Source organism: Loxodonta africana, chromosome 18 (assembly GCF_030014295.1).
Source record: "Loxodonta africana isolate mLoxAfr1 chromosome 18, mLoxAfr1.hap2, whole genome shotgun sequence".
Lineage (NCBI taxonomy): Eukaryota > Metazoa > Chordata > Mammalia > Proboscidea > Elephantidae > Loxodonta > Loxodonta africana.
The window spans coordinates 50,996,162-51,016,078 of record NC_087359.1 but is presented as its reverse complement, the minus strand read 5'-3'; the positions used below and the strand labels follow the sequence as shown (position 1 = coordinate 51,016,078).

The following is a 19,917-nucleotide window of genomic DNA, read 5'->3' as shown; positions in this document are numbered from 1 at the left end:
TGGTCTGTGCACTGCACAGTGGCTTAGCCAAGGAGGCAAGTAGAGACCTCAGTCCATCTTGCTATCTACTCACCAAGCCATGTGCCCTGACAAGAGACTGTAGCTGCCTAGAGGACTGGATGTCTTTTGTGATTAGGTGAAAGTGAGTCTAACTTAATATTTCATTCATAGTGAGGCTGTTTCTGGCTGGAGATTTTTTTTTTCTAATTTGCACAAAAGCACCCCCATGGCTAGCAGCTGCTCTTTGCTTCTGGTAGCTGGCTGAGGAATATGGATGATGTGTGGGTACTGGAGATACTGAAGAATGTCCCACAGTCAGCTGGTGTATGTGGCCTTGGGGTTGATAGCCAGGACCACTCTGCTGTATGGTAAGACCTTGGTTCAGGTTACAGAAGAATCTTCACAACTATAACCTCTGCCCCTCACCTATGGATCACTTATTGCCTGCAAAAAAGAAAAGAAAAATTTGGTTCGGCTGTGTTGTGAGCTAGTGAATCCTTGGATGCTGCTTGAAGTGATGAGACAGAGCTGGGCTGTATCTGAAGCCATGCATCAGATTAAGAGGAACTCGAAGATTGCCAGGACCCTTTCTAAAAAAGGAGATTCATCGAGGTCCCTTGATTTCTCACTGCCCCAAAAAGCGTACCCCTCTCAGCCCAAGCTTTGGGAGAGGCTGCAAGTCCACGCTGGCCAGGGCCTCAGAAGAAGGCTGAAGGGACTATGTTCCTGGCTCGCTGGCCCCTGTGCCACAGGTGCCACCTTGTCTCCCTACCCTTGCAGGTCCTGAGCCAGCTGGAGGCCTGTGGCCTTGTAGAGACCATCCACATCAGTGCTGCCGGCTTCCCCATCCGGTGAGTGGGCAGGTCACTGCAGGTGTGGGGCCAGAGCTGGGGCCGGGCTTGGGATGTGGAGCTGAAAAGAAAGAGGCAGGTGTTGTAAGTCAAGGGCTATGTCCATTCACTTACTGTGTTCTCTTTTGTACCAGCCACTGCTTCCGGTAATAGTGAATAAGGAAGGTGGGTTTCTGCCTTTGTGGGGCATTCATTCTTGTGGAAACAAGAAAATAAGTATAAATATAATCAGTGCTAGGAAAGAAACAAAAAATGCTATTAGATAGACTACCAGGGGACTTCGGGCCTACCGGATGGGAAGGAGCAGTCTGGAGACAGTTCGGGGAGGGGAGTGTTCCAAAGAGAGGTAACAGTAGCAATAAAGTTCCCAGGTTAGGAACTGAGAGTGACTGGAGCATAGAACGGGCAGGGTGGGACCAGACAGGGAGGTGAGCAGAAACCAGACCACAAAGGGCCTTGTAAGCCATTCGAGGACTTTTGCAGTTTGTCCTGAGTGCAGTAGAAGCTGCTGGACGCCATGAGGAGAGAGTGGTGTGATCTCACTCATATTTTAAGAAGATCCCTGTGGCTGGTGCATGGGGGGCTACATAAGGGGTCAGGATAGAAGGGAGGAGATGAGGCTGCTGCAGGCGTCCGGGTGAGAGTGGCGGTTCAGACGAGGGTGGCTGCAGTGGAGAGGCGGGGGTCAAAGTGGAGTACAGGTTGTGGTAGAAACAGCAGGACTTGTGGATTGATTTTCAGGTGTTGAGCCTGGGAGCAGCCAACTTCCAGGTTGCAGAAGCAACTTCCAGGCTGTCTTGGCCTGTCTTAGGCTAATGGATGCACTGGGAGACAGTTTACTGAAATGTAATTGTCTAAGGAAGGTCCAGGCTGGAGGGTGGGAGGGGAAGGTCAGGAATTCTCTGAAGGTCTTGGCAGGTGTGAGATGGCTCTGAGATAGGCTCTGGGCTCAGCAGAGCTTTAAGAGCTGTAGGTGCACAGATCTTAACACCATGAGCAAGAAGGAAATCCCTTGGGAGAGATTAGGGGTCTGAGGCCACGCCCTGAGAAACGCTCACATTTACAGAGGGTGGGTGATGAGAAACCAGCAAGGACATCTGGGGAGGAGTCGTGGGCGGAGGAGGAAGCCAGGATTATGGGGTCCTGGAGGCTGGAAGGGCGAGGTGTACAGGGAAAAGGGTAAGCAGGCACCTGCAACCCAGAGGCCAGGCCAGAGGGTGACCGAGCACTGACCACTGGATTTGGTGACACAGTGACACAAGCCACATCAGTGCACTGTTGGGGACAGAAGCCAGACTTGGGACAGCTAACCAGCAAATGGGTGGAGGACGTGCAGATATCAGGTTTAGCAGCTGTTCAGAGGAGTGTTTAGGGGAGTGGAGAGATCAGGGGGAAGTGGAGGACACCAGTCAGAGAGGATGATGGGTGGCGTGGCTGGGCATGGTTGCATGATAACAGTGATCCAGTCGTCTTGGGGGAGGCCTGGAAGCCCCTTTGGGAGGAGGCAAGCTGCAAATCCCAAGTGAAAAAATCCACTGCAATCAATTCGATTTAGACTCATAGCGACCCTATATGACAGAGTAGAACTGCCCCAAAGTGTTTCTAAGGAGCCGCTGGTAGATTTGAACTGCCAACCTTTTTGGCTAGCAGCCTGAGTTCGTAACCACTACAACTATTAAAAAAGACAGCAGGAAGAGCAGACCTTACTTAAAATGGTCTCCACTGACTCGTCACTGAGTGACCCCAGCCACCTCACTGGGCCTCCCCCGTCCATTGAATGGGAAGTCAGAGCAGCGATTCACTGGGTTGTTGAGCAGATTAAGTGAAGGGAAGTCTGCTGAGCCCCAAGCACTGTGCCTGGCTGACAGGTGAAGTCATTTTGTTCTCTTCACCCCCTGCTTTGTGTTCCAGGGTGTCTCACCAGAACTTTGTGGACCGATATGAGTTGCTGAGAAGGCTCCGTCTTCGCGCATCCTCTGGTCTCCACAGCCCATCTCATGCCAAAGGGCACTCAAGTGAGTGGGGGCCTATTTGTTTTTCATTTAGCCAAAGTTTACTAAACACCTACCCCATGTTCCCTCAGGGCTCAGGGCTGGGGATTCATAGCCCTGCCCTCATAGTTCTAGAAGAAACAGACTCAAAAAAGACAAACAATGTGGAACGTGGGAAGGTGGGGCTATGAACAGGATGCTATGGGTAGTGCTGGGGAGGAGGGAATCAGGGAAGGCTTTCTGGAGGAGGTGGTATCTGAGGACAAATTAGATTAGCAGGTGAAGGGCTTTCCACATGTCAGAGATGATCTAAACAGACACCTAGAGGTGTGAGACCACACTACATGTGAGGAGCTCTGGGGCATTCCAACGTGATGCATAAGGGCAAGAATGGCAGGAAGTGAGGCTGGAGTGACAGGTGTAGGCTCCTGGACTTTATTCTCTGGGCAGATAGGAAGGAAATATGAATGAGGGATAGTCTCCATTGTCCTCATGCTTTCTGGAGACCACTCTGGGGCCCTGTGAAGGGCTGTGGGAGTGAGGCAAGACCCAGGAGGGAGGCTGCTTAAGAGGCCATGGCAAAGGGAAGCCAGAGGTGTGGACACAGGAAATGTTAAGAGAAGAAACTGGCCAGACAATGCATGTCTGGTTGGATGTAGAGGGAGAGGAAAGGCCAGTGAGGAAAAGCAAGAGGAGGAGAGGCTTGGGGAAGCTGGTGGGGCCCTGGTGACCCTATTTCCAGGTCCTTGGGTCATCCAGTGGAGGTGTCTGCAAGGCACTTGGATGAGTGTTAAGGAAGGTCTGGCCTGTGGCCTGATTTGGTAGTTTTCGGCATGTAGAAAGATATAACTGAGGCTCTGGGAGTGAATGAGGCACCCGAGGACAGGTGGAGAAGAGGCCAAGGGTGGGCTCCTCTCAGCAGGATCCCAGCCCGGCAGCAGCTGCTCCCCTCGCCCACCCACCTTTCCCGGGGCCTGTCAGGCCCCAGTGAGACAATTCCACTTTGCTTTTCTCCCCTCTCGGGGCAGACTTTTGTCACTTTCCTTTCACCCTCTCTTTCCCCTTCTCTCCTCTCCTCTCTCTCCCCTCTCTCTCTGTGGTTTGCCTCCTGTTCTGTGCCCGAAGCCCCTCTGGTCCCTGGTTGATTTTGCTGCTGTTTCTCGTCTGCGGTGTCTCCTTTGGCACCCTGTCCCCAATGAGGCACTGGGCAGCTAAAGGTGGTCAGAGCCCTCAGGTAAATTGTCCCTCTCCAGCAGTCACCCCCTGAGATGTGGGAGGGTAGGCAGGGGGACCTACTGGAATTTCTGCTGTCCCTTTTCCTATCCATGGCAGGGAGGGGGCAGGGGCTGGGAAGGGGGCCGGCTGCCCTGTTTGGGGCCTTGGAAACAAATGCTGGCTGAGCAGCCTGGGATTCCAGCCTGGAAGGAGTTGCTCTACCAGGCATCAAGTGCCCTTTGCCAGCCTACCAAGAGAGACCCATGGGGACAGAGACTGATGGCACAGCCACAGTGGGGATTCTGAGACTCCTCAGAACAGCCAGGGCTGTTTGTCCCTGAGCTCCAGGGACAATCAAAAACTGTCTCTGGGCTTCCCCTTAAAAACAGGAAATAGAAATTATTAAGGCAAGAACAGTAGGAAAGAGGTCCATGAGTGTTGGGGAGCCCAGAGCCAGTTTCTTCAGGCCAGAGAACAGGAGATAGACACAGGAACGTGTAGCACTCATGGGGCCCTTGTCTCTCACCGCAGAAGGGCCTCCTCCCGCCAAGGAGGCCACGCTGCAGTCTCTCCTCCAGGACATTCTTCACACTCTGCCAATTCTAACTCGGGCAGCAGCCACACTTGGTGAGCCAGTTGAGGCCAGGCCAGCCCCAGTGCGCTGTGGCAGGACCAAGGTGTTCATGAGCGACTCCACGGTGAGTCATTTGGGGATGAGGAAGAGAGATTACAGAGGCCAGCCACATGTCCTAGCAGGATGGGGGGCGGGAGGCTTGGGACCTCATTGGATACCCCTTCTCCCAGCTGGAGCTTCTGGAATGTGGGCGTGCCCAGGTGCTAGAGCAGTGTGCCCGCTGCATCCAAGATGGCTGGAGGCGATACCTGCACCACAAGCAGGAGAGGCAGAGGCGGGCTGCCGTGCTCATCCAGGCAGGTAGGAGGGGTGGGCTGGTGAGGGGCGGGGCTCCTTCCAGGCCAGCAGCTGGGCCTGGATCCCCTGCCTGTCAGTGATGACATACAGACCCCATGTGATCCTGTTTTCCTGTGAAACTTTGCTCATTGAGTTCCTGTTATGGATTGAGTTGTGTCCCCGAAAAATGTATGTCAACTTGGCTAGGCCGTGGTTCTCAATATTGATTATCCACCATTTTGTCATCTGATGTGATTTTCCTATGTGTTGTAAATCCTGCCTCTATGATGTTAATGAAGCAGGATTAGAAGTTGTTGTTAGGTGTTGTCGAGTTGATTCCGACTCATAGCGACCCTATGCACAACAGAGCAAAGCACTGCACGGTCCTGCACCATACTTAAAATCGTTGGTATGCTTGAGCTCATTGTTGCAGCCACTGTGTCAATCCACCTCATTGAGGGCCTTCCTCTTTTCCGCTGACCCTGTACTCTGCCAAGCATGATGTCCTTCTCCAGGGACTGATCCTTCCTGACAACATGTCCAAAGTATGTAAGACGCTGTCTCACCATCCTTGCTTCTAAGGAGCATTCTAGTTGTACTTCTTCTAAGACAGATTTGTTGTTCTTTGGCAGTCCGTAGTAGTTATGTTAATAAGGCAGCTCCCAACCTACAAGATTAGTCTGTGTCTTGAGTTAATCTCTTTTGAGATATAGAAGTGAGGAGAGAGACAGGGGAACCTCATACCACCAAGAAACAAGAGCAGAGTGTGTCCTTTGGACCCAGGGTCCCTACACTTAGAAGTTCCTAGACCAGGGCAAGATTGATGACAAGGACCTTACCCCAGAGCCGACAGAGAAAGCCTTCCCCTGGAGCTGGCACGCTGAATTCAGACTTCTGGTCTCCTAGACTGAGAGAATAAATTTCTCTTTGTTAAAGCCATCCACTTGTGGTATTTCTGTTGTAGCACCACTAGATAACAAGACAGTCCTCATATATTGAAGCTCACTGTCCCAGCCTCAGTAGGTGGATGCATGGCTCCGTGGTGCCCTAGGATTCGAGTTCTGTCCACCTCGCCCAGAGCGTCTTTCCACAGTTCAGTGGAAACCACCGTCAATAGGGTGCCCTATAGTTTGTTGTTGTTGTTAGTTGCTATCGAGTCAGTCCCCGATTTATGTACCAGTACCTTAATGAGTATTTTTTTTTTTTTTAATCTCTTTCCTGTTTCTGGGCAAAACTCTTAGCCACCCGTTCCTGGTTAACTCGGAAGCACATCCAGAGGCTGCACACAGCTGCCACCATCATCAAGCGCACATGGCAGAAGTGGAGAGTGAGTATCTGCCTCAGTAAGTCAGGGTGGGCAGTGGGTGGGAGTTTTGGTACCAGACAGACCGATTCAGAATGCTGGCTCTGCCACAGCTCTCTGGGTGGCCTCAAGCAAGTCACTGTACCTCTCTGAGCCCTGTCCCTTATGTATAAAATGAGGGTGATACCACCTACACTGCAGGGTTGTTATGAAAGTAAAAAGTGACACAGTTAAGTCCAGGATTATACCAAAAATCATTGAATTATACAGTTTAAAGGGTGAATTTTATCTCAGTAAAGCTTTTTTTTTAAAGTAGCTTATGTATGGACTTAAGCACAGGGCCAGGCACTGACTTTGTATCCTTAAGGGATGTTTTCTTTTTAAGATCAGAATGGCCTCCCTTGCTTCTGAAGAACTGGATGGTGCAGAGGAACAACACTTGTCTCAAGATCCCCGTTCCCTGAGCTCCACTCCATTGCCTCTGGTGCAGAACAGGCTCCTGGGGGCAATAATCCGCCTCTGGCCCCTGGGACTGGTCCTGGCCAACTCGGCCATGGGTGTACGCGGCTTTCAGAGGAAACTGGTGGTCCGGGCCTGCCTCCAGCTTCCCTCAGGTGGGCCCAGCAGCTATGCTGTCCAGACTGCACAACATGACCAGGCTGGTATCACGTCCATACGAGCGCTGCCTCAGGTAGGTTGTATGTGACGGGATGGCCTGTCCTGCCGCACAACTCTGGGTCCCTCCCACCCCACCATAAAAGGTAGAAGGCAAACCCTGGGAATCTGCAGGGGGAGCAGGACTGAGGCTGTGACAAAAGCCATCCCTACCTCGTCCGGTAAACCAGAAGCTTGCTCGTCCCAGCTAGCTGCAGGTTTGGATTATTGCCATCATTACAGCTGGGAATTTTCCAGAGCCCCTTTACATTTTTAACACTGCATCTAAGTGTTCTAGCATCTTCTCTGAATCTTAATAAGTCCTCGAATGTCACTGGATCTGGCACCATGTTGTCAAATTTTATTACTTGGTTTACCTCCTTTTCCAGCTGAGGAAATGATGAGTGAATCAGTGGTCTAAGGCCCCCATGTTTTTACATATCAGCCGGCACACTCATGAAGTCAATGTCACACATTTCCATTAAAAATGAAGTGGCTGAGAAAAGTTGAAAGGCATGTATGCTGGAGGCAGAACCCCAGGGTCAAGGTCCTGGCTTTGCCCCCACTCACTGGATAACCTTGGCTAAGTCATATCTCATTTCTTGGCACCTCCATTTCTTGATCTATAAAATGGGGTTAATAGTCTGTTACACAGGGTCACAGCAAGGATTAAGTGAATCGACAAGGCGGTAGAAAGGAAACTGCATTTCCATCCCAGAGGAATCTGTAGGTCACCCTCTGGATAAATCTCCCAGGAACGTGCCAGACAGACAGTACTCCTAGCAAGGGAAAACTGTCCTGGTGTGTCCTCATCTGACACCAAGTGGATGTGAAGTTTTGTATGTTAGTCCTGCTCTGGAGTGGAAACCCCATTGTTTTAGAATAAGGAGGAAAAAAATGTTGACTTAGTCCTGCTGTGGCCACGACCCTCGTACCAGCACTGATTTGTCCACACCTCACTGCTCTTGCAGCATTCGCCCTGTGAGGCACCTTCAGGCCCTGGCACTCCTGGGAGCTGGGGTAAGCTTAGCTGCATCTCTTTCCCTAGGGCACGATAAAGTTTCACTGCAGAAAGTCTCCACTGCGCCATGCTGACATCTGCCCCCAACCTTCGCCCTGCAGTGTTACTGGCTTTAATCAGATTCTGCTGGAAAGACACAGGCTGATCCAAGTGTGATCTCTTCCTGCCCTCTCCCCTCCCCTGGCTGGGTGATCCTTGGTGCCTTTGTTTCTCCGAGGCCTTTTCCTGCCAGCTGCCTTGCCGAAGACATTTGATGAACGCACAGCTGCCAAACTATTCCCACAACGACTACAGTGCATGTGAGAGCATGCTGGCTCCAGCCTCAGAGCCTGGGCTGCACCGGCAAACGTACCAGTGGGCCTGTGGTCTCCAACCTACATCTCAGGCACTGACAGAGGGTCAGGGTTGGGCGATCCCAAACCAGGAATAAGAAGCATCAGGGCCATAGAGACCTTCACTACATCCATATGTCCAACTGAGCATTGGACTCAACCGTCCATCCTGAGATGCTATCCATCAGTGCAGCAGAGTACCCCTGACTCCCCATGAGCACTTTTGCAAGAAAACAGGCAAAGTCAGCCTGAAATTGGCTCTGAAATTTTGGCTGGGGGGACTTTTGCATTTAGTTCCTTAAAAAGGAATGAAAGCTTTTAAAAAATTTTAAAAAAGCAAATGCAGGAATTTACACGGAAGCACTCTAAAAGGTTTTCCAGGGTCGACACAGATATATACATGGTTACATACAGATGAAAACTCATTCTCTTTTGAAGAGGCCAGATGGTGATGGTGAGATACCACTTTAGAAGAAAAGTGGTTCCTATCAGAGCCTGTTCCTTGGCTGAGGGTTAGTGGTGTCCCTAGCCCTCCGCTGGAGGCAGGAATCAGCTTTGGGGTGAGGAGAGCAATACAGTCAGGGCAGGGGGAGAGATGGGTCTTCTGTGCTTTTCTTAGATTGTAGGAAGAGTCATTGGTGAAAAATCACAAATTTTCCTGGATGCTTCTAGAACAGAGAAGTCCCACCTGACTACTGAGGGCTTGGTATGATTATGACATGTGAGAAAGTATTGGTGGCAGTCTTCCTGATTTGAAGACCTCTAGATGTATTCTCTCAGAATGATCCTGAATAGAGATGAGAAGTAAGGCTTCATCTATAGCAGGCCAGGAGTGAAACTTAATGAAGAGGTTTGTTCTGCTCTCTCAACAGCCCTATCAGCAAAACAGACTAGTTTATCTGTGTTGTTACCCATGGGGTTCAACTGTCAGAACATCTGGGGTCTGGTTCTGATCTCTGAGCTTTTAAAAAGACCCCTTAAAACCATTCTCTCTTAAATGCTGCTCTGTGCTCTTATTTTGAGAGGCCCAAATTAATGTTGAAACACACACAAAAAAAGAGAGACATGGAAATACAGTCACGTAGAGGCTAAAAGAGATGCCATAAAATGATGGGGCCAAACGCTTCTATCCATAGCAAGGAGGCGAGGAATGCCCAGGCTACAGAACGGGAAGACAAAGGAGGCTCTTTCCCTAGAGACGGCAAAGAGAGGGCACAACCCTGCTGGCTGATATACTCTGAATCTGGACTTCTCAGGAACTGTGAGAAAATTAATTTCTGTTCTTTAAAGCCAGAAAAAAGGGAATGAAACCTTAGTATTTAACAAGTTGTTAATTTATTTAATGTAATTTCAAATAATTAGAATATCATAAACCAAGGATGATGAAACATACAATAGAACTACTACGTTTTGATTTTATTTAGTAACACTGGTCAAGTTTTTAGCTCAAACAGGTATAAAAAACTTGATATCGTCATTTATGACGTCAATCTTAGCCATACCAAAAATAAAACATTTTAAAACAATCCATTTGAATGTTGAGTTTTCTCTCCATAACGGGTTTGTCATTTCGAGTACTCCCACCTGCCGGAAACATGAATCCGTGTTGATGGAGGCGAAGACCCACACAGCTCACATCAGTCAGCTGGTCAGCATGCTAGAACTCACCTCCCTCGCTCAGAGCTCCCGTGAGGCCTCTCTCCACACTAGCTGGTCTCCAGGGAGGCGGGGCAGGCTCTCGGAGTCACACGCACGCTTGAGGCAGGCAGCACAATAATCCATCTTAAGAATCCTCATTCTGGGACGGTTCCACAATTCTCAAACAGCAGTCTGCAAACTCCACAAACAAGGGCTCTTGCATATAAGCTCTCATGAGCGTTGCTTTGTCGTCCCCCTGATCGAGGCTGACCATCAGCTGTCTAAGGTGTGGATTGAGCAATAAGCTCCTCAGTGATGCAGAGTCCCCTTAAAAATTAACAACAAAAAAAAAGACAACCTGAATGCAAGTGGGAACAGGCGGAGGTAGCTGAAAGCTAAACGTTTCAAATGTAAGACACAATTTTCAAAGGTGCTGTATCCCCTTAACCCTTAAACCCACAAGTTACCCCAGTGCTTAACACAGAAGATGAGATCAGCATATTAAATGTCTTCCGGATTAAGTGTAAATACTGTATAAATATTGTAACTTCATGCCATTTCACCTAAAGAAAATCAGCACAGAGAATACAGCGTTATATTGTTGGCATGCTTTATTTTCTTTATAGAGATAAAGATTCTCAATAGTGGAGACAGTTATGCCGAATACTCTGAAATAAAAAGTCTGGGATCCAGCATGAAACATGACCCAGAGGTAAACTAACACTAACATCTGTATAATGCTTCACAGTTTACAAAATTTTTCACACCTATTACCAGCTCAGTTCCAACCTCAGTCTAATCGCTACAAGGGGACTAAGTGCAAATAACTGATTTTCAGCCTGATTTTGGGGAACAGAACGAAAGAAATCCCCACCTTTAATTACATATATAATGAAACCATTATGAGGAATTAAATGAACAGTGCTGCAAAAATGCTGGGCGTTATCAACACTCTTATCTTCCAAAAAAATCAAATCGTGATTACCAATCTGCACTAATGGCTGGACTGTAAATTGAACACAAGGGACACGGGGATAAACACAGGTTGGTGGCTAAAGAGAGATTACCACGAAATGTGAGCGGCATATTAATAAGCCCAAGCAACTGTGGGAAGCTGAAAAAGGGCCTAATTCAGAGAGGCAAAAGGTCCAAAGTTTCACTGAGGAAAGGAAGCTTAAACCATGCCTTGAAGGAGGAGCCAGGAGGATTCGAGCAAAGGGTGCTGTTAGGAGGCTGTGCAAGCCCTGCATATTTACAGAATGGTGGCTGGAGAGGAAGGGCCCCAAGTGCCATGATAAGGTATTTAATAACTTTTAGAAATTACCTTCTATACAACAGATTAAATGCACCTCAGTGGACTGGAGGACTGTGAGACTACTACCCTGAGATACTCCTGAAACCCTGAAATGAAACCAGCCCCAACGTCACCTTCTAGCTAAAGAACAGATTAGCTCACAAAAAAAGACTGTCACCCATGAGTGCTGTGCTCCTTTAAAAAATCATCTATATGCGACCAAATGGTCAACAATTACTTTAAAACAAAATGAAAATGTAAAAAAGCAGGAAAACTAGATTAACAGAAATAGAACCAGAACGGAAATATTGATAGTCTTGTGAAGAATGTAGCCAATGTCACTGAACAATTTGTGTAGAAACTGTTGAATGGGAACCTCAAGTGCTGTGTAAATCTTTGCTGAACATACAAGATACTTTTTTTTTAATGTATCTCAAAGGTAGACAAAAATAAACAAGCACAGTACAGACTTACCTAGATTCTTTAAATTCTGCAGAGAAACTCTGTCCTCTTCCTCATCACTATTGAGAAAATCAGCTATAGATGACTCATCATCTAAGGAAAAAAAATACACAACACAGTCAACTGCTTATGACTGAAAAGAAAGCCTAGGCACCAGCTTTTTAAAACTACTCCAGCAGACTGAGACTGTATGTGCACACATACATGAAGGGGCATACAGGAAGTTTAAACAACACAAATACCCTTTCTTCTCTGGCACTTGTGGCCACACTAACGCTCCTGTTAGGAAAGTGAAAGACAGCAGAATCGGTAGTTTTAAGTTAACGAACGTATCCTAGTGTTCACATACTCTGTCTGTGGTTTTTGGGCTTAGAGCCTGATTTTCCAACTCTCTTCACCCCACCTCCCAACACCATGGTTCCAACCTTGTCATAGGTCAAAAACTTGGTGCTCTGTAGAAACCTGCTAAAGTAAATCCTCTCTACTTGCAGCATTCGCAAAAATTGCTTGGGCCTACCTGAACTGAACCTGGAAGTTTCTCCAAGAGCAGAAACGGGTTATCCCTTTGCCATGAATCTTCATTAATTTTTTGGTGGCACTGGAAGGGGATGCTTTCAGTGCCTGCCGTGGTGCATAATACCCCGCAGGTATTAAAGATGGTTTGGAGACATGGATAGAATGACAGCCCACTACTGCTTGCTATAAACTGTGAGGAGCTGCCAGCAGCAGCCACAAGGTAAGCTGGGTCAAAGGAAGCTTCCCGCCTGGACCTAGCTCAGGAGAAATGTCAGCCCCAGCCAGGGCCATGTAGAGAGAACTGATGCCACAAGAAAAGGTCAGCAGGGCCAACTCCATGCCCCCAAACCTCTGCCCTGGCCTTTTTTCTCTCAGTTCCCTGCCCCATTTTTCTTTCCCTGAATGATGCCTTCAGGCTGCCCTATCAATGTCACCCACGACTATGTGTGTCCCCACTCCTGGTGCTCAGGCTAAGGAAGCTGCTGCCCCTGATGAAGCCTATGGTTCTTGACTGCCACTCCAGGCCAAGTCTCTTTTCTTTCCTTATTATATCTGAAAGCCCCTTCTAGGTTGGTTGGTTGATTTTGTTTTTAAATCATCTAGCCCACCTTTGTTTTCCACAGGCTTTGCAGTTTTTGTAGGAAGAGATGAACTTCTTTTTTTCTTTACAGAATGAGTTTCAGGGCTGCACTGCTCTGAAAAACACAAATCTCAGGCATACACCATCTCCATTTCAGTGACAAGGCTGCCCCTGCCCTCCAGCCCCCAAAGCCAGCTCCTAGGTAAGAAAGCATATGTATTGGGTAAGGGTGTAGGTGGCGTGGAGAGGATTATGGAGAAAGTGAGAGATCAGTGTAAGGAAAACTACAAGCAATCCTGCACCTAGCAGTAGGGCTGAGGAAGCAGAGCTCATGCACTCCAAGAGCCTGTTCCTATCCTTCCTGTCTTGCCCAATCTCACAGGGCTTTCACCAGGATTTAGAGGCATACTGACTTTAATTTTCCCAGGAGTTTCAGACACTTAAATTGGCATGTACCGTGTGCCACTGGAAATACACAGGTGAAAAAGTCACCAGGCCATCCTAAAAAAGGGTTAGTATTACAGGATAAAGCAATAAGTAAATAGACAACTATATCACAAATGACAGCTAGAAATATGGTAAGAAGGGTCTGGTCTAAATCCATCTGAGAGGGTCAGGAGACAAGACCAAGAGGACTCTTGGAGGAGAAATCTTTGCCAGGTGGAAAAAGCACCATTCCTGGCACAGAAAAAAGGCTGTGCTTGGACCAGACACTTGAAAAACTAGGGTCAAGTACAGGGAGATGCGGATGAGGCGCTGTCAGCTGATTGGTAGGACAGGCCTGGCAGGTGGCAGGGGCACAAGAGGAGGAAAGCTAGAGCAAGAGAATATCTCTCAAAAAAGCAGTACTGGTATCGAGGGTGTGACAGTCTTTAGTGATGTAGGACAGTCCCATGCTGTCCTACAGGATGTACTCGCCCACCCCCCCCCCCACCAATTATCAGTAGTACCACCTACTCCCCCCCCACCCCCGCATACTGTGACAACAAACCTCCCATAAACCCACTGCTGTGGAATTGATTCCAACTCATAGCCACCCTACAGGACAGAGTAGAACTGCCCCATTGGATTTCCAAGGCTGTAATCTTTACGGAAGCAGATTGCCACATCTTTCTCCCGTGGAGCTGCTGGTGGGTTTGAACAGTTGCCCTTGGTTAGCAGCTGAGCACTTTAACCACTGCATCACCCGGGCTCCTAAATGTCCCCTAGAAAGAGTAATACTCAATAAACACCACTCTGCCCTAGATGCTAGGAAGTTATGCAGTTTTCAACAGGGGAATGAACTGCTTAAATCTGCATTTCCAGAAAACCCAGCCCTGGCAGTAGCACGGGTTCCTGATTCCTGGAGGGACCTCAAAAAAGATGCAGAAAGAGAAACGTTTCGGATCCCAAATCTCCAGCCCTATTTCCAGCAGGGAAGCCCCATTTCTTTCCTATCTTGAACTAGACGGTTTCTTGTGAAAACGCTGCAAATGAAAAAGCCATTATATAAGGGGCAGAAAAAGCACCTGGTAACATTTCTGCCAAATGATGAGGAGCTATGCCAGAACGCTAACATGGAAGTCCAAAGCACTCAACTATGTTGAAAAAGCAAAAGAGAGTGGCACGTTGAAGGAAAAGCAGGGTAGGAGAACTTTCGGTTTTTTTTTTTTTTTTTTTTTTAACGTTTACAGCTCGGAGAGGCTTTTCCAGGCAAAGGTGAAGGACCCGCAGGAAGGGAAGGGTCCAGGACACCAGAGACGAAGCCCGAGGAACGAGGGTCCCGCGCAGATGGAGGGGAGACCCGCGACAAGAAAGGCTGGGAAGGAGCTCCGGCAAGATCAGGCGTGCAAAGGCTGAGGTCCACGTCCCCGAGACGTCGGCAGAGCGGAACCCGGCGGCTGCCCCGCGCGAGGAGGGGGCGCCGGGCCCTTACCTTTGTGCTTCCGGAAGCAGGTCACCGAGCAGCTGTAGCAACAGAGACCACAGGCCGTGTCAGCCCCGCAGGCTGCGCGGACCCTCTCGCCGCCCTCGGGCCTCCCGCCCCGGCCCGACACTCACTAGGGCACGCGGCAAGCCGGGCAGCGGTATTTGGGCTTCTCCAAGCAGACCACGCAGACGGCGGTTCCACAACGGAGCGACGCCATGCCCGGTGTCTCCAAGGACTCGTTCCGGTCCGGCGCGCGCTCCTCTCACGCCGCGGATCCCACGTGCACGCCCTCTTTCCGTTTCCGTTTCCTAAGCCAGGACCAATTGGCGCTCGGCGTTTATCGGCAGACAAAAGCAATGGAATGATCCTGCCCGTTGTTCCAGCCCAGGTAGGTAGAACGTCGATGACTCGATGTACGCCCGGTACTTGCTTTGGAGGTTTTTCTTCATGAAGTCACCTTGTCGAAGAACTCGCTATGTAGACCCGACCCTGTCCCCACGTAAAATGAATGCATAGCACTAAACGGTCTTTAAGGTGCCTTCCGACTCGGATTTTGTGAATCTTCGCGGGCACTGGGATCTCCCTTCATCTGGTTACAAGTCCAGACACTGGGACAAACCAGACTCGGCTAGTTCATGTGGCGCGCAGGAACCCACCCTTCCCAGCCTAGTCCATTTTTCACAAAGAAAGCCAAGGCTTCTCCACTTATCAGTGTTTATTGAGCGCCTACTGTGAGCCCAAGGAGCATGGTTAAAGCACGCAGCTGCTAACCGAAAAGTTGGCAGTTCAAATTCGCCGGCCGCTTAGGGAGAAAAGACCTGCCAATCTGTTCCCCTAAAGATTAAACCAAACCAAACCCGTTGCCGTCCAGTCAATTCCGACTCATAGCGACCCTTGGAAACCCTATGAGGCACTTCTACTGTGTCCTGTAGGGTCGCTATCCACTGGACGGCACACAACATCTGTGAGCCCAGCGTTGCCCAGGCGCTGGGGAGGAAGGGAAGGATTAGCAGTCTCTGCTCTCTGGGAGTTTAAGGCTTCAAGTAGAGGAGAAGGAAGGAGGCAGAGGCTCACTCTTAGGGTCATGCTGGTGCTAGCCTGCACTTGCACCACCCCGAGTGACTGCCTCCTTGAATTCCGTGCTGTACGTTTCTCACTAGCTTCACCCTAGTCTGGGCTATGGATGGAGTAGTTTGAGACTACGCTTGTTTTGAACCAGAAGCTTCCCAGGAGGTTGGAGCTTAAGTGGGAAGACCCAACAAAGGCCAGTGACTTGTCCAGGGCCTCACTTGAATCCCATGCCCTTGTCTGACACTGGTAGGAATTCACCCACCTTGGACATCACCCCTGCCCATTCCAAACTTGTCCTGCAGGTTATGTGCAAAGGCTGAGGCTAAAGACAGTCCCCACAATTTCCAGAGACTCAACGCCATTTCCCAGGGACTCAACCCCATAGCATCCAAACAATGCTGACTCTCCTACATGCTAGTCTGGAGTTGGGGACCCGAGCAAAAGGAGGCAATTCCTGGATTTCTTCCCTTGCACATCCCACCTGAGAAGATGCTGCTCCCTCTACTCTGGATGGCCCCTGGCTTCAATGGACCTCCATGCCCCTTATCCTCCAATGTCCAGGAAAAAAGGTGGGTTCAGCTGTGATGGTGGTTAGGTTGGGGAACACTAAGAAGCCTGGTACTCCTCTGGGCAGTGGCCAGCCCAGAAAAGAAAGACGGGTATGACTCTAGGCCCAGCAACTAGATGTTCACACTGATGCAAATGACAGCGCCCTCGGCCACCCTTGCCATATCCTGGCTCTCCCCAATCTTCGCTAGTGTACCGATCATAGTGGCCACTGAGGGCTGCCTCATGCCTCGAGGCACAGCGTGGAACTAGAGGGAGGCAAGCTAGTAATCCAGTGTGATGGTTAAGATTGTGTGTCAGCTTGGCTGGGCCATGATTCTCAGTGTCTATATGTGATCACCCCCATGATGGGATCAGCTGTGAGTAGCCAATCAGTTGAAAGGGAGTTTCCTTGGGCATGTGGCCTCCATCCAAATGTAAGTGGATGTTCTGGCTTTTGTCTGCTCTGGATCCTGCAGCTGCCTTCTATTAGTCTGACCTCCGGTTCTTAGGACTTGAGCTAGCAGCTTACCTACCGATCTTGGGATTCATCAATCTTCATAGCCTGTGAGCAAGAGCCCTGCTCTCCGACCTACCAATCTTGGGATTCATCAATCTTCACAGCCTGTGAGCAAGAGCCCTGCCCTCCGACCTACCAATCTTGGGTTCACCAGCCCCTGTGGCTAGGTGAATCAGGAGAAGCCTCTATCCTGATCCATGGACGTGGGACGTTTCAGCCTCTACAGTCATGTGAGCCAGTTCCTTGATATAAATCTCTCTCTCTCTTTATATATATATACATATATATATATATGTATATACATACACGTTTTACTGGTTTTGCTTCTCTAGAGAACCCAGCCTAAGACATCCAGGCAGAATGGATTTTAGAGGTGCGCCATCTGACAGGTACCACCCAGCACATTCCAGGCAAGCCGAGCCCACAGCCAATACCCACTTGGCTATAGCCATGGTGAGGGCTAGGCTCCAGGAGACACATACGGGGTACCAGGATCTGCATCCACCACCACCAGACAGCCCTTCAGGTTCAGGTTGGTCCTGGCTTAGACAGTGCTAGAGCGGGACATGACACACAAATGTCATGTTGCACAGAGAAGAGCAGACTTCGAACTTCGACAGGCAGCAGGAGGGGGCGTTGAGAGTGCGGGGACGCAATAGCCAAGCAGGGGGGCAGGAACGTCTCCTGCAGCAAAGCAGGGCCCTTGTCAACCAAGGGCTCCACATGTGACTGGCCGGCCAGGGGCAGTTCCTCACAGTGCCCATGACCCCATGCTTCGGGCCAGCCCAAGGTATTGGACGGGAAGAGGAGAGGAGACCCAGCTGGAAGCTGGCCACCCACACTGACCTGATTAAAATGTAAGCATACTTCGGAGCTTTGGGGTTAACTTAAAAAAGCTGCTCGGCACCTTCCCCATTGCTATGATAGAGGACAGATAGATCTAATTGCCCCACATGTGCCATGTGATGCTTTACCAGAGGCCCAAGGTGGGCAGTCTACTGTTAAATCTCAGCCTCTCTCCACAGCTCTAACACCCATCCACCCCCTGGCCATGGGGGACCCAGGAACAGCATCAGCATCCTGTCTCAGGCAGAATCAGACACATTTTCTGGGTTCCCATGTGCTTATTACTAATCCACAACTCTCCGCGTTTTATGGTAACTTGAATCTGTCTCCCTAGTGTGTAGGGCATCTACCTCTATCCCCACGTCTCCAGTGCTCAACTCACAGTCATAAGGTTCACAGTCAACTGGAATCTGTAGTCACAGGATTTTTTTTTTAAAGGGGGAAAGAGGTATTGATAATGCTTAACATTTTTGCAGCTCCTTTACTCTTCATAACAGTCCTATTTTGTTTGTACTTGAGAACTGAGGTAGTTTACAATGGTGCACCTTATTTTTATTCTGCCCATTTCATGGAAATAGGCTGAAAGGTGGTGCTTTGTTCCTAGGCCTTAAAAAACGAAAACCAAACCCACGGCTGTCAAGTCGATTCCCACTCATAGCGACCCTATAGGACAGAGCAGAACTGTCCCCATAGGGTTTCCAAGGCTGTAATCTTCATGGGAGCAGATTGCCACATCTTTCTCCCTAGGAACAGCTGGTGGGTTCAAACTGCCGACCTTTTGGTTAGCAGCCAAGCGCTTAGCTACTGCACCACACTGGGCCCTAGTAATGATTAATGATAGACTGATATTGGAACTGAGCTGCAGTTTTAGAAAATGTAGTAGGAGTATGAAAAATTTTGTAAACTCTAAAGCACTGTCCAAGTACTACTGTCAGCTCACTGTTACCCATCCTGCCTAAGAGCTGACTACATTTTACATCACTCAGTCTATTTGGGTATACTACCCAGAGCACAATGAACTCTTACTTCCATAAGGAAAAAAAAATACAGCATGCCAACAATTGAATGCTCTTTGTTCTCAGTGTATTTGTGCCAGTCGGATACAATTAAGTATTCATCATAAACTGCAGTGGCAATAAGGTGTGATAATTAGAAAGAACAAGGTCTGTAACTGCATTTAACATGGAAATCTTGTGCTGACAACGTTGTATCTTTATAGGTAAAGCATCAGGTGATGTGTGGGCTTAAATGGTAAGAGGTCAGAACATCCTCCAGTGCTGTTTGTTACCTTTTGAACAGTCACCTTTCACCTAGCGTTACCTGTTCCCGTGTTAATTCAGATTGGTTTATTTTCTGCTGTGAATTTTTGTTTTTAAGCGGAATCTATAAGAAGCTTATTGCTCAGTCTGCACCACTGACAGTTGACGGTCAGCCTCTGTCAGGAGACAACAAAGCAAAACTCACGAGAACCAAGAGCGAGAGACCTGGATTTGGGAGCTTGCAGGCTGCTATTCAAGAATTGTTGAAACATCCCAGAGTGAAGCTTCTTAACTTGAGCTGCCGGGCTCCTTGCTGAAGCCCGTGCCTAACTCTTGCACCCTTCATTCTTCTTTTTCCCAGGAAACCAGCTAATATGAGAAGAGACTTTGCTGGAGCCCTAAGTAAGGAAGGCTGATTTCCAGGGGTGTAGACCAGCTGACATGGGTAATTCAAGTCTTCACTTTCATCAGCGTGGACTCGTGTTTTAGGCAGATATGAGCACTTAAGGTGGCAAATCCCTTGTGGAAAGCTGACATGGGTAATTCAAGTCTTCACTTTCATCAGCGTGGACTCGTGTTTTAGGCAGATGTGAGCACTCAAGGTGGCAAATCCCTTGTGGAAAGACAACTTAGTATTCATCTACTGTCAGCTAGCTGTTTTGAAATGTATGATTTTATTATAGATTAAGATATACCATATAAAAAATATATCTGGCAAATTTTGTGACAACTATTTTTACTCTTATATAGATCTTCAAGACAGGTATGATACAGACATCACTCAGTGGAGATTTCCTGCAGTGAAACTGGACAGAGGCCTAGGGAGAGAAATGTAGCCTTACCCCAGCTCCCAGTAGCACCAAGACTTAAGGATACCTCCCAGAGGGAAAGCAAGAAACCAGGTGTTTTAGTCATCTAGTGCTGCCATAACAGAAATACCACAAGTGGATGGCTTTAACAAAGAAAAAATTATTTTCTCACAGTCTAGTAGGTTACGAG

The 19,917-nt window shown here is 48.8% G+C and overlaps 2 protein-coding genes across 3 annotated transcripts in view; one reads left to right on the top strand and one right to left on the bottom strand.

Moving 5' to 3' along the window:
* Positions 1-9,466, top strand: part of MYO19 (myosin XIX) — a 33,366-nt gene extending 23,900 nt beyond the window's left edge. The window contains exons 19-25 of the mRNA XM_010594269.3: positions 781-851; positions 2,763-2,866; positions 4,589-4,755; positions 4,862-4,991; positions 6,209-6,294; positions 6,656-6,961; positions 7,973-9,466. Coding sequence (XP_010592571.2) covers positions 781-851; positions 2,763-2,866; positions 4,589-4,755; positions 4,862-4,991; positions 6,209-6,294; positions 6,656-6,961; positions 7,973-8,101 — 993 coding nt within the window. The 3' untranslated portion in view covers positions 8,102-9,466. The remainder of the gene's footprint in view (positions 1-780; positions 852-2,762; positions 2,867-4,588; positions 4,756-4,861; positions 4,992-6,208; positions 6,295-6,655; positions 6,962-7,972) is intronic.
* Positions 9,467-9,595: 129 nt separating this feature from the next.
* On the bottom strand, positions 9,596-14,917 carry ZNHIT3 (zinc finger HIT-type containing 3). Of its 2 annotated transcripts, XR_775842.3 has the most exons (6): positions 14,808-14,917; positions 14,683-14,714; positions 12,796-12,882; positions 11,684-11,764; positions 9,946-10,242; positions 9,596-9,861 (listed from the first exon to the last, which is right to left on the bottom strand). XR_775842.3 is itself a non-coding variant. In XM_003414570.4 (5 exons), the coding sequence occupies exons 1-5, from the start codon at positions 14,891-14,893 to the stop codon at positions 10,061-10,063; spliced, it is 468 nt and encodes a 155-aa protein (XP_003414618.1). In that variant the 5' UTR covers positions 14,894-14,917; the 3' UTR covers positions 9,596-10,060. The 2 variants fall into 2 exon arrangements, 1 of the variants encoding a protein (XP_003414618.1); XM_003414570.4 differs by having other exon boundaries at positions 9,596-10,242.
* Positions 14,918-19,917: the final 5,000 nt, after the last annotated feature.